The sequence below is a fragment of the Mesoplodon mirus genome (genome assembly GCF_964341445.2).
Source record: "Mesoplodon mirus genome assembly, chromosome: 3".
Taxonomy (NCBI): domain Eukaryota; kingdom Metazoa; phylum Chordata; class Mammalia; order Artiodactyla; family Ziphiidae; genus Mesoplodon; species Mesoplodon mirus.
The window spans coordinates 60853579-60868535 of NC_138978.1; the positions used below are offsets into that span (position 1 = coordinate 60853579).

At 38.4% G+C, this 14957-nt stretch overlaps 1 protein-coding gene across 1 annotated transcript in view; it reads left to right on the forward strand.

Annotated features, from left to right (window-relative positions):
* Window positions 1–14957, forward strand: part of SGIP1 (SH3GL interacting endocytic adaptor 1) — a 215205-nt gene that overhangs the window by 107155 nt on the left and 93093 nt on the right. The window contains exons 3-6 of the mRNA XM_082616302.1: window positions 1600–1624; window positions 9150–9206; window positions 12811–12865; window positions 13568–13743. Coding sequence (XP_082472428.1) covers window positions 1600–1624; window positions 9150–9206; window positions 12811–12865; window positions 13568–13743 — 313 coding nt within the window. The remainder of the gene's footprint in view (window positions 1–1599; window positions 1625–9149; window positions 9207–12810; window positions 12866–13567; window positions 13744–14957) is intronic.

The following is a 14957-nucleotide window of genomic DNA, read 5'->3' on the forward strand; positions in this document are numbered from 1 at the left end:
TCCATTATTTTATCTCCTGACCCTAGCCTAGTGCCTGGCCTATTATAAGCACTCAATAGTTGTTCAATGAATTATATATAACTTTTATTGGCTAAGACTCTTCCTATCTTTCTATCTTAGATGAAATTTCTTTGAACCAACTTTTTCCCATAGCCAGCGAATGTCCAAAGATCCTGAGATTTCTGTCAACTCCCATGGTCTTTCAATATCAGGGTCCTCTCTGCTTCTAGCCTCTGTATCATTGATTCATCCCTGTATCCACATGGACACAGAAATGATTATGGAAAACGATGCTCTCCCATCAAGTGTTTTGCAATACAAGTAGAATATTCTGCTAATTTTGAAGGGGGTGTTGGTGGGGAAGGGGAATCACCTCTTGAAGCCAAGAAGATGTCCCACCAACTCTGCATTTCTCTCTCTCTCCTCTGTCCCACCCTATGAAGCAATAAACAATCTTGTCACTTGGTCCCACCTGCTAAGGAACAGTTCCAATCACACCAAACTCTTCAAGATTTCAGAGTCCACCCAAGCACTTACTAAGGTTTTCTTCCAAACAATGCAGGTCCCCATCTAAGCATAATTCTGGTCTCCATGTTAATAGAATAATATTTTTCTAGCTCCTTACAGAATTAATTAATACAAGAAGTTATAAAGTGACTACTCTTTTTCTTCTCTCTTTCTCTGATTCCTCCAGCTCAGTTTTCCAAAGTAACAATAATAATACCCTTCCTCTATTGCTATAAAGTCTAACATGGCTGCAAGTGAAGAGTTTTGTGTTTCTAGGGTAGAGACATCATGGAAGAGGAAAAGACCTGTAACAAACAAACAAACATTTTTGAATACTTAGTATGTGTCGGGAACCATTATAAGTTCTTTATATACCTTATCATATTTAAGCTGGCTTAGAGAACTAAGTAATAAGCAATATGTTCAAGGTCAGAGAGCTAATAAGTGGTGGAGTCTGGACACCTGGATTCATCCTACTCTAAAGCCCTTATTCTTAAGCACTGCAGCCTAGCTTCACCATGGATTAAATACCCTGGACTTTAGTCATCAAAGCAAGCCATTTAGCAAAATTGCCCTCCATTTCCTGTTCTCCTGTAATCAAAGGAGCAGTAACTCTAGAAATATGGAAGAAAATATAGATTCTCAAAATAAGTTGAAAACTACTTTGTAGTTTTATAAGTTCTTCTTAGTATAAGAAGTTCCTTCTTATAAGGGGAAATTCAAGACCACTTATGGGGAGAAGATGAGAGAGAACAAATGGGTTTGCATTCCTGGTGGTAGTTTTAAATATAAGGCTGCTGAGTGGGACAGCTCTTAATGAATTCTCCTCTCAAGACACTGCACCAGCAACTTGTGCCTTTTGGATTTCAGTTTTTAATGAGACTCTCCCTCCCACGCACACATACACACACCCCACACTCAAATATCACTCAACCAATCTGTTTTGATTTGGCTTTCATTAGCCAGGTTTACTGGGGTTGGAACTCGTGAGAGGGGGGAGAAAGGTGGTTAACGATTCTTATTGTCACACTTGAGACTATGTAGCAAGAATGATTCATTTTCCTAATAGCTACCAATTTCTTTTTGTTACAGAGGTTCACCAGATAGAGATGGAATTGTAAGTATTTAAATGACCACTTTTAGTAGGTTTGCACTTCAACCTATGCTAGTTTAAATTTCTTAAAGCCCCATTTCTTCTTTTTTTTTTTTTCTGCAAGGGGAAAAAATTAGCTTAAATGACTTTTCAATTACAACTTTTTTTGTTGTAAATTTTGTAGTCATTGCATGGGACATAAATGCAGTCTTGGTCAAGTTAAACTTATTTATTGCATTCACCAAAAACCCTGCCCCAGAGTAGGCAAGCAAACCAGTCATCAATATGGTGGGTCAGAAGCCAGACAGTTCCTGCAGGGGCTGCTACCATCAACTGCTATTTCGTTTCCTATTTAATGATATAAGAGCTCCTTATATGAGAATGTTTTTCTCCAGCAGAGGCCACAAAGTCATAATGGATCTGAGATCCAATAAAACTGAAAGAAGCTCTTCCTCTTTCATAGTTGAGCTGCAGATACATTTTCTATGTTAAATTCATAAGTAGGGGATAGTCTTGAAACCATTTATGCCTGAATTTACAGCCTGGAGGAGGAAAATGTGTCCACTGGGTTTAGATTCAACAGTAACTCTGATTCCTTGCTGGTCACCAGATTTCTTGCTTTTTAAAGAAATCTGTGATGCATGGGCTTGGATTTATCCGAGTTGTGCTTATGCGAGTCTGCACCAGCTTCTAAAATGACTTTCTTCAAATCTAAATCAGATGCCTATTCAGAAGGTTCAAAAGAACAGCTGTTACTGAAGGGAAAAAAAAAAAGGGACTCGCATTAGGCTCATTGGGCTGAAGTGGGAATGAAAATAAACCAGATAGTTAAAAATATTTTCTTGAAAAATCACCCTTTATAATATTAGACCTAAATTGGGGTGTTAATTGCAGCTATGGTAGGAGTTTTTCTCCCATATTTGACTCAAGGTTCTTAGTTTTGGGGCGCCTTTTGCATTCATGTAGTTCTCGCCATGAAATGTTAAGAAAGTAGACTGAAATTTATCAGACATTGGGTAACACTATAATCAAGGCTCTATTCAGCAGGGGAAAAAAAAGACCCAGAAGACTCAGCTTCTCCTCACCTCTTGCTTCTGGCTCAGAGCCCTCTCGTTAACTCTGTCTCAGGTACTCTCTGCTTCTGTGTCTTCTCTTTGCTTCTGTCTTGGTCCCCTCCCTGAGTTCTCTTGTCCCCTTCATTCTGACCCTTGCAAGGCTCTGTGAGATAGTCTCTGCTTTCCCTCCCTGCTGCTTCCAGGCTGGTTTGCTGTTTCTTGCTTCTCTCCCTGTGGCACCCTCAGTCTTGTCCTTTTTCCTTTCTCTAAAGCTCCTCCCACCCTGCTGTTTATTGTCTCCCAAGGCCCCACTGCTATCTCAGAGTTCTCTGGTCTTCTAGGGACCACGAGTTTAAATCTCGAGCAGAACATGCACCCCAGTGTTTGGCACAGTCCTGGCGGGCGTGTAACAGGCAACTCTGAGTACGTGCTGAGTCAATAAGCCCAGCCATGATTCTGCGGACTTGCCCACCCTAAGTCAAGGCTTCATCCCTGAGTTCCCCGATCCGCCTTCACTGTCACCATTCTCAGTCACATCAAGTTATTTATCAGCAGATGTGCCTTCTTTGTTCCTTAATTGGAAATGCCATGAATGGCCATGATTTTAGGAAGGAAGAATCATTTAATTTCGATTTCTCAGGAAAAAACACAGACCTGTTTGGAAAACAGGTTGCATTCGAAATAAATGCAGGTTCTCAGAAACCGGGTGTACAGCTTCCTAGGTAACTGGAAATTATTGGCCAGCTGCTAATTTTACTATGTGGAAATGTGCCTCAAGTTTTTTCCACATACTATGGTCACCAAATTTTGAGAACGTCTTATGAGACCAGTGCTACAGGGGTCCAAGTTTCTGTTCGCATTCAGTCCCTGGAAATCTCAAAGTGATTTTCTTTCAAACTCAGACTGATTTCTTTAAGACCTCATGTCTGTGGAGCCAGTCCACGTTTATGTGGCTGAGTTAGCTTTCTAATTATTGCTTTTTGAATATCTGAAGTTGAAATTTATGGTTTCACTAATGTGGTTCCACAAACTACAAGTTGTGGTGTACCCATTTAATACTTATAAATGACTTTGTCAATGCAGGGGCCTCACGATAGATTTAACTATTTAAATTCAGTTTCTCAAAAATCCAGTGAAGCCCATCTCTGGTGACACTGCTTTTGAGTTTTTATCTACAGAGCCTCTGTGGCCAGGCTGCATGTATCAAGATGGGCTTGCCTTGCTCCCCACTGGCTGAAAATGCCTGCCCTCGGCCGAGCTGTCTGTCTCGATGTCTGAAGCTTCAGGCAACTGTGTGTGATGATGCAGTCTAACCCAGAGACAAACTCTGTTTTATGCAGGATACACTCTAAGTTTTTCCTAAGCAGTTCAGATTTCCCTCCACACCTAGACTGGGGGCACTGGGGTTCACGGCCGTTACTGTGAGGAGATCTCTGCTCATCCTGAACATGTGTGCAAGAAAGGGTCCGGATTTGGAGCTGTCAACTGTGTGTGCTGTGTGTATTGATGTCTCCCAGGAAGGCTTTGATCCAGGGGAATATATGATGGAGCTAGCCTTTTCAGACATCCATTAGAAATGCAACCATTTTTATTAAGTCTCTATGGTGTGTCCCGGTGTTTGTTCTCTACCTGTAAATTAAGTGCCAGCTGAGTGAGGACTAGATCCACATCATCCCTAGTGCCTGGGGTGCCTCTTCCTCCTTCCCTTCTTCTCCTGGCCAAGCCACACCGGCCTGCTGAATAGAGCCTCATTATGGGCCCCAAAGTCCACTCTTTGCTTCAGGAACCCTGCCAAGATTGGTAGGCCCTACAATTTGGCCTAGACATGATTTCTTCTATGGTATGCTTGCTGACTCCATGTGATTCTTTATATGTGTCTTGAAGAACAAACAGATCCTTTAACAACTTTTTTCTACATGAAAACAATCAATTCCAGCAGCCCAGCCCACATGAACCACCCTACAATAACAAAGCAGAGTGCGCACGTGAAGGAGGAAAAAAAGTTTCGGTAAGGAAACAGATTTTAGTTTAAGATATCCAAGGGGTTGTAGAAACAGTGAGTAAAATCCCAATTTGAAATTTGAAAAAAACAACAGTAGCATTTAAGAAGACTCTTCCTTAGATAATATTTCCCAATTACTTCCTGAATACCCAGGGCCAATTTTTAAATCAACCAAATAGACTCTATAGGTTGACATCCGAATATACTTTTAAAAAGCGATCAGGCATAAGAGACGTGTGATTGCTATGTCTTACACAAAGGACAGGGATTCAAATTTTAAAAAGAATATGCTGTCTATAAGAAAGCCTTGGCTGTAATATAAACAACACCATACAAATTGAGTAGTTGTTTATTAGGATAAGCACTATCTCAGTAACATCAGGAATTTGGCAGGACCTTGGCCTGTGGGATCTAATGTACTTGACAATGGACTTGGGATGCTGATCCTGTCCCAGACTATGCAACAACTATAGCTGTGTTGTCCAACACGGTGGCCACATGTGGCTGTTTAAAATTCAGCCTCACTAAATGTCCATCGACAGCTGAATGGATAAAGCTGTGGTGCATATATACACCACATCTTGGAATTCCACCATGGAATATTACTCAACTATAAAAAAGAATGAAATAATGCCATTTGCAGCAACATGGATGAACCTAGAGATTATCGTACTAAGTGAAGTAAGCCAGACAGAGAAAGACAAATATCATATAATATGATATCAATTATATGTGGAATCTAAAAAAAATAATAATGATACAAATGAACCTATTTACAAAACAAAAATAGACTGACAGACATAAAAAACAAAGTTACAGTTACCAAAGGAAAGGGGGGGATAAACTGGGAATTTGGGATTAAAAGATACACACTACTATACATAAAAATAGATAAACAACAAGGGCCTACTGTAGAGCACAGGGAACTATATTCATTGTCTTGTAATAGCCTATAATGGAAGACAATCTGAAAAAGAATATATATATATATATATGTATATAAAACTGAATCAGTTTGCTATGCACCTGAAACATTGTAAATCAACTATACTTTAATTAAGTAAATAAATAAATAATTTTTAATTAAAAAAATAAAATAAAATTCAGTTCCTCAGTCACACGTATCACATTTCAAGTACTCCACAGCTACTTGTGGCTAGTGGCTACCATATTGGACAGCACACATACAGAACATTTACTTCTTCACAGACAGTTCTATTGGATGGTGCTTTTCTATACAAAGTGAGTCAAGTCTGTCTCAATGGCAAAAAGATTATATTTAGGCAGTGTATCATGTGCCTTTAATACTTCTCACCAAGGAAAGCTATGTGGCCATGATCCGACCATGGAAAAGAAGAACATTCACAATGGAAATTAAGAACTTTGATGAATGTGTAATTGAACACAATTGTTACTATGTTTATTGATTTAAACCATGATATTATCTGAGAGCAGATAATAAACCTGACCAAAGTAAAATACCTATTAAAACATGATCAACATTGCTGTAAGCCTCAATTATCTTCAAATAACAGTCATATATTCAAGTTGTAGAAGTTATTTATGCTAATTGTGGAATTTTAGAAAATACAGAAAAGAATTAAAAGAATAAATAATTATACTCCAAGAGAAAAATCACTGTTTATATGTTGATGAATAGCAAACATTGCTTTAAATAGTAAGCTTAGTTTTAAAATAATATTTCCCCACTTAACTTACATACTTCCTTGCTTTTTCACTGTTTTCCAATTGAAAATGAATAGAGCCATTACCTCCATATTACCACTATGAGCTGCTTAAATGGTTAAACCAGGAGAATTGTTTCTTCCTTGGAGTTTGACCAGAAGAATTTCAGCCAGGTTCTGGATTAGCTTTAACTTGATAATATCCACTTGCAAAACCAAATATATTTGTAAGAATTCACTAGTATGAATGAGGCCAAATTGCCAATTTCTCTAATGAAACTCTGTGTGTGTGTGTGTGTGTGTGTTTGCATATGTTTTGAATGTCTGCCCCAAAGAATGTATTTTTATGATTTGTTGTTTGTGTTTAGTACTTATGTTTAAAATGTTCCTATTTTAAAGGAAATTTTCTTTTTATAGGCTTTGCCTTCTCTTTATCTCAATCTTCCATTGGTTTCCATGGAAACTGGGAAATTTTTCACTCAGCCCAGATCTAGAAAATTCAAAAAATCGAGGAACTTTTTTAGTCATAATGTCGGATATATGTTGTCAGGAAAGAAATATACACACACATATATTTATTTTGTTTTTGTTTAGCTGAACATATCAACTATCTTGGTTTTGAAAGGTTTTGATTATGGAGATGAGCTTATCATGGAAGCAAACAACTGTAGAACTTTGAAAATTTTGAACTCAGTAGTTTATCTAATCTCTTTAGTTTTTTGTTTGTTTGTTTTTGCGGTACACGGGCCTCTCACTGCTGTGGCCTCTCCCGTTTCGGAGCACAGGCTCCGGACGCGCAGGCTCAGCGGCCATGGCTCACGGGCCCAGCTGCTCCGCGGCATGTGGGATCTTCCCAGACCAGGGCACGAGCCCACGTCCCCTGCATCGGCAGGCGGACTCTCAACCACTGCACCACCAGGGAAGCCCCTCTTTAGTTTTTAGATAACAATCCTTTGTATTGAAGAACTGTTTGATAACTGAAAGGTCTATTAATAATACTATGCTGATCACAAAATTCATCAGTTTAGTTCTTTGGTATCAGCTTAGTTTATTTGATTTCTCATTATTATACATTACATTTGTATTTTGAATTTATTATACATGCTATCTAAGAAGGATTTGGAGAATTTTGCAAAGAAGACACATGCAAACAGATTAGTAAAATAGAAATTTTAAAAGAAAGCAAATATGACAAAAAGAAAATAGGAACCATGCCCATTCACTATGAGAGAGATTTTTTTTTTATTATTAAACGGCACATTATTTAATGGACCATGTCCTCAAAAGCAGCTTCATCGCTTATACAGGTGCAGAGTTGATGTGGCAGGTTTTTAAAGCAACCTTTGTTCAAAGAAGAAAGAATGTCATTGAAGCACTAATTCAATGAAGGCAATTCTGTGAGAAGGTTAAAATGATGTAGTCTGACAAAGTACATTATCTTTGTCAGGAGCAAGACAGAGACGAAGAAGGGTACCAGCCCTGTATTCTGGGGCGCTTGTTGGTGGAGGTGGGGCAGAGTTGGTGCATTTGTAAATTCCAGGGCAGTGTTAGTGTATAGGAAGAGAGAGGAAGATAATGAACACATTATTCCCTAGGCACTTCACCCTTACTAAACTACTATTAGTTCTTAGAGTGCCCAGTCAACATGCAGTAAGTATTACTCAGTGATGATGGTTACTAAGTTACCTCTGATTTGGTTTTCTAGTGATCCTATATGCATAGATGCAAAGCTTTCTTTTCCTACCTATTTGTCAAATTGTGTCAGCTGTTCACATTTTATTTCAACTGGCCTTCATTTGTGACTGCAAAATTAGGTGTCCAGTCCTCAAGCCTCGTGTGTCATGTCAGCATCTGGTGCGTGTTGTTGTGAGATCTGTGAGTGCTCTGTGACATACTGCTGCTCCATGTGCCAACTACAGGAATGTTGTTGAATGGACTGTCCATTACCAACCTCATTTGTGTTTTTGTCCTTCGCTCACAAGAAGTAGAGAATCCCAGGAATTTCAATTTGGATGATGCCACATCCTTGCTCAAGTTCTTATGGCCACACATGTCATGGTTGTACTAGGGGCCAAAATAGAACTTTAAGACAATCCTGAGAGAACAATGCTGATACCCAGTCACTTGTAATTATGTGTGCTCATGGAGGCTTAGGATGCATGGATGATAGAAATCCACTCTTAATCCTCAAATTCTATATTAATAATTTGGTAAGAAAAGCCACTCGAAAAGAATATCAGCACTATTTTTAATACTTACAGGCTGAGTTAACTAATTTGGAGCTGATTTCCTTTATATTCTGTCAAGGGGGTGGTTAGGAAAAAGTTGAGTCAGTGTCAGAAAAGTTAAAAGAAGACTAGTTAATGACTTGGATGAATATTCTTTGGATCTGTTGGAACTAATTGTATATGAGAGTAATGTAGAAATCAAAATATTTCCATTTAAATATGTATATATGTCTGGGTATATCCCCTAAGGTATAGAGGATTAAATTATAACATAGGTGCTGCTGACTCTCTAGTAATTGAATAAAATTTGAACAGCTAGTTGTTAATATCTCTATGCTTAGGTATCCTACAGTCTTTTGTGAAATAAGTGTGTAAATTCTTTTATGCAGTGTCACAGCAGCTCAATTTACCATTCAGTTACACCAATGTGGCTGCTTAATAGGCTGCTCTAATTTGTCTTTCTAGTGTTGGATTTTGATAGCTCTTGCTAAATACAGATAAGAATGAAGTGTTCTTTGTTCCTTTTTTCTTTTTCATTCAATTGTTTCTCTTCTAAACGTATTTTCAAATTTATTGCAGAAGAAAAGCAATGGGGCACCAAATGGATTTTATGCGGAAATTGATTGGGAAAGATACGTGAGTATCAGAAGATTGTTTGTGTTTATAAATATTTCAGAATGTGAAATCGAGTCAAGGCATTCTTGTATTTAAAATAGGACACGGAAATAAGTGAAACATCTCATTAGGAAGTGCCGGCACAGTTAGCATGGTATAACGGTTAAGAGCACTAGAGTCTATTAGACCTGGGTTCAAGACCTGGCCCCTCCATATATCACCTATGTGTGGCTTTGGTTATTTGCTGGCCAGCAAAAATGAAGTCAGTAGTTATTTTGTAGCACTGTTGTGAGGATTCATTGAGCTAATTATTTGCAGAATATTTCAGTAGCCTGCCTAGCCTGTAATATGTGTTCAAAAAATGCTTTTTAAAATATTAACTCCAGATGTTTCAGTCCTGGTTATATTTCTAAGCAGCTTTGAGTATTGGGCCTTGATTTCATAATGTCCTAGTCCATTTGGGTGGCTCTAACAAAAATACTAAAAATTGAATGGCTTATAAACAACAGATATTTATTTCTAACAGTTCTGAAGCCTGGAAGTCCAAGATCATGGTACCAGCAGATTTGGTGTCTGGTTGAGTGCCCACTTTCTGGTTCATAGAAGGCACCTTCTAGCTGTAACCTCACTGGGGTCTTTATTATGAGGTCACTAACCCCAACCATGAGGACTCCTGCCCCGTGACCTAATCACCTCCAAAGGCCCCCACCTCCTAATACCATCACCTTGGGGTTTGGATTTCAATATATAAGTTTGGGGAGAATACAAACCTTCATACCATAACTCACGATAATTATTATAGCCTCGTGGTACAGATTTTTCGCAGGCCAAATGACAATCACTTGTTGCTTCTCAAGGAGCAAAAATGAATCCCAGCTGAGACCTGAACTCTCCTCATAATTCCCCCAGAAAGCAATTAACCTCATCACCACACACTTCACCAACCACAACAGAATGGACACAGTGGCTCTTAGATTTCTAATCATAGAAAACGTGTAGACCATATTCACATCCAAAATCATTTCTATTGCATAGTAAGTGCCCAAATTCACAATCCCTACAAAATGCCTTTGTACTTATACCTTAGGTGACTATCTGGCCCAGCCTCCCCTTTCATAAGAATTAAGCTTGATGTTAATGCTTTTGCACATTTGTTAATAAGAAGAATTTTATTTTTATAACTACCACCATTTATAATATTATATGCTACTGAATTCTTACCACCTTAGAAGGTAAATACTACATTATCTGCATTTTAGAGAAAAGAAAACTGAAGCTCAGAAAGGTTAAATTCTTCATGCCACCCATGCAGTCCAAAACATGTCATTCTGTCAACCTCATTACCTGGTCCTCTCTTATATTTGTTTCCGAGGATTGAGATCTTTTGATATTTTTAACAGTTTAATTTCCTAGATCTATGATAGCCCCTATGTTATCCTACATCCAAATTGTTCACAAATAATGTTATAAAGGAAGTTACTAAAGATATTAAGGAAGGATGATTTCTTTTCTCAAAATTAACACTTTTTCACCCAGAAAGATTTTTGTTATGTTTTGTAGAATTCTTTAATACACAGGAATGGGATACTCTAAGCAAACAAGAAGCATGATAATTAAAATACAAAATTACTCATCAAGTACTTCTGCTACCCCATCTAAACTCTAAACCCTAGTGCTGTCCTGTCAACATGTAAGTGTTTAAATGAAGCAGAATTTCCCTCAAATTTGCTTGGTCCTAAAAAATACTCGGGTCACAGGAATTGTGTTTGTAATTATACACTAGACTCCACTTTCTCTAAGTAATAATAAAGGTTTTATTCTTAATAGATTATATCATCGTGTTTTTGGCAGGGAAGGCCTAGAGAAGGATGTGGCCTTCAGGCAAAGCCCTAAAGTTTAAGTAGGGTTTAACTGACTGCAGATTTGAGGGAGGAGACTTCCAGGCAGAGAGAAGGACATTTATGAGGACCCTGAAGTGGGAAAGAGCTTGCAGCAATCAAATCATAAACGTTAATAGTGGGAAGAAGGCCTTGTGAGAATCATGCAGGGCCTTGTGGGCTACACAGTGGTGCTGACTACTATTCTCAGTGCAGTGAGAAGCCAGGGACAGGTTTTTAGCAGGAAAGTAACCTTAATACACTTGCATTTTAAAAGTAGCTTTGAGTACTGAAAGGACAGAGGGAGACAATAAATGCCCAATAAATGGCAGCTTTTCCATGGCGTTCAGGCCCTCTTCTCTCTCCATGGTCATGGTATGTCTTTTCCTTCAGTGACTCCAAAATCTCTCTCTCCAGCTCTGTCTTCTTTACTTCCAGGCCTATGACTTCAACTTCAAGAGGCTGCCCTTGAACTCTGTACCCTTTTCCTCTCTCAGGCATAGAGTTGAGCCTCAAAATATCTGGGATCAAGGCCCAGGTCTACCATTTGCTGGGTGTGTTTCCTTGAGAAATGGCGTCTAATTCCTCTTAGTTTCCTCCTTGGTGAATGGGATAATTCTTTCTGCATATGATTGTTATGAAGTGTCAGTAAAATAAAGCGTGGGTCACAGTACTTACCATATAATAGGAACTAAAATATGATAACTCTAATCCCAGTCATGCAAACTATCTTTTATCTTTCCTCTCTTTTTCTTAAAAATCTTACTTGCCTTCTGTTAGAATGAGTTCAGCCAGGAGTACTCCCAGAATTTGAGGATAGCAATCTTGGAGTCTTCTTGAACCTTCCATCTTCTTTTTCTCCTATGACCAGTCTGTTACTAAGAACTAATAATTTGTCCTTCCAAATGTCCTTGATTCATCCCTTCCCATCACCAACAACTTGGTCGTTTACTTAGCACACCTCACCTGAATTGATGCAAGCATGTTAAATTAGTTTTCCTTTCTCCAGTTTCTTCTGTCCCCAATATATCCTGAAGCATATTTCCAACACCTTAAGACTCTGCTTTCAGCATGTCCTACCTTAATTGAGAAGCTGCAGTAGCCATATCAAGTCCAGACTCTTCCCCCAGCATGTTGCCCCCCAGCCCCCAGCCATGGTCTTCTTTTCCATGGTCTCCCACCATACAGCTTCCTTTCCAGTCCTGTCATTGTCACCATTGCCTCTCCCTTTCCCTACGGGAATCATACTGTCCATTCCTGCCTTGGTGCCTCGGTACAGGCTCTTCCTCACCACTGACTCCCCTCTCCTCTCCATCTGGCCCGAAAGGCACACACAGACTCCCTAATTCTTCCAAACCTCACAAATTTCCTCTCCTTTCAAACTCCTATCACTGATGTTTTGTGTTTTGCATTTTTTTTAACTTTTGATTACCAGAATACAGACGAAAGATAATTTGCATTTTGTATCCCTGCCATGTTGCTCAGCATAGTCTTTGGCTTACAGGAAATGCATGATAAATTCCGTTTGAATGTTTTCGTTCATTGACAGTTGATTCCTAGTTTATTTTCCCAATAGGAAGACTCTCCAAATATCCGTGAGTAAATATCTAAACATATAGGGCCCAGCACTCACCCCCAAAACAAGAGACAAGTCTATATCCTTAACTGGAAGACTCTTGAAGGAAAATGAATAATTCCTTTATCATTGTCAGGATAATAATTGCTTAATGTGCACTTGTATTTTATAGAACTCACCGGAGCTGGATGAAGAAGGCTACAGCATCAGACCTGAGGAACCCGGCTATATCCTTTCTTTATATTTTAATTTTAATTTTCATTTGCTCTCAGCAGGGTGATAAATTTTGTATTGAAAAGGTGCCGAAACCCAAGCTTCTCAAGTCCTGTTGTCCCTCGTATTAGAGATGAATAAACAGCACAGAGAACAGCCTGATCACTAACAAGCAGGCATTTTGCCTTGCTCTATTCATAGAAAAGAGAGAGAGAGGAGAAAGAGAAAAGTTGTGCTGAAAAACAGTTGTACAAATTGTGGGTACTTGTTTGTCTGCTGAAATCTGATAGGACAATGTCACTAATGGTGGCTGGAAAATAGCTCTGACTTGTGCTTTGCCTGCAAACCATCTCTGGTCAGATCAGGTCACACTCTGAAGCAGTTAAAAGTCATCACAAATCGTCCGTAGAGTGACCTTCCTTTCTCCACAGTAAGAGGAAGTTTCCGTGGGCTTGTCACTGTGTGTGCTGAGTGAGACACAAATGGCCAACTTTGTAAATTCCTCCTTGAAATTCACCATCCTTAATCCTGCTCTGAGGAAAGGTGAATAAATTCTAACTCTTTCCTGATTTACCCTTTGATTTTTGTTTGTTTTGCTTTGATTTTCTACCATCTTAGGATACTTCTGCTGCCTCTATGTGCAGTCACTCATGTCTTATACTCATCATTGCCTTCCAGTGGAAAAAAAGAGTTACGTATCTTTAACTGTGTTCTACCTACCAAAGGAAAGCACTTTTATTCTTCAAGTGAATCGGAAGAGGAAGAAGAATCACACAAGAAGTTTAATATCAAGATTAAGCCATTGCAAGCTAAAGACATTCTTAAGAACGCTGCAACTGTAGATGAACTGAAGGCATCAATAGGCAACATTGCACTTTCCCCATCACCAGTGGTGAGTGGATTTTATTTCAAGCTTTGGTGAGGTTGGACAGAGAGCTGTGCTCTGCCCATACATGTTAAGTAGATCAGAAACTTCTTAAACGGAAGGCTGCATATGGTCACCATTTTATGAAGTCTATAAATCTGAAACAGCTCGTTCTAGCCATGGAAAGTTATGCTCATTTTATATTGCAGTTTCTGTGCTTTTCAAAATGGTAAAAATGCATGAGATCACATTTCTTTTTGACGTTTTCCTGCAAGCATTTTTCAAAGAAGGAAAAAATAACATAAAGATTATCCAGACTTACTCCTGAAACAATTAAAAACAATATGAAGTTCACAAATTTACTAACAGCGATTTTAAAAAACACATCTTAATGTCATCTTTTATGATATAACACGTAAAAACTCATGGAAAGAAAACCAAGAAAATTGCTTTTATTTTAGGAAAATAAAAACCCTTTTCATTGTTAATGCTTCAAAAAGAAATATTAATCTAACATCATAGATCATAGTCTAAAAAGATATTAAAACTCATAAGCTTCATTATATTTTATTATCAAATTGTCTTAAATAATCTCATCATTTAGGCACCTCAGATACAGGTGTGCCTTATTTTTATTAATCAAATTCGTATTTTTCTACAAGTTGTACTTCCTTCTCCAATTCTCATCTACTAAATATCTCTAATTGCTGCATTCTGAGTTCCAACATTTACAGTGTTTTCTCTGTAGTACTTGATAAATGCTGCAATTGTTTTCTAAAAATAGCTGTGAAGAGCAGTTGAAGGCTCTCATACTAGGAGCTAATATGTTCTTGGCTTCTTGGCATCTTCTTTAGAGAAATGTGCTGTCCCTGCAGCATTTCCCATGAACGAGATAATTAATAAATGCTGAACCATTTTTGAGATGCTTCTGGAATATCTCGACTAACCTTTCTAAAGGAGTTGTAATCACCCATCCTTTGGGAATAAATGTTTGCCTGCCTGGGATGAATAAAGTCTATAAAGATGCCTGCTTTAGTGCTTAGTGCTTATAATGGCCTTTACCACTATGGTTAGAGTCAACTAACATGATTGCTAATAGTAGTCAACCACAGCAAATGATATTTCAGGTCATTTTTAATCATATACTCACTTGCCATCTTAGGATGTTTTCTTGAAAAGGGAGGCATAACGTGTATTAGTTTTCTTTCCCTTCTGCCATGGAGGGTTCAGATTTTAAATTC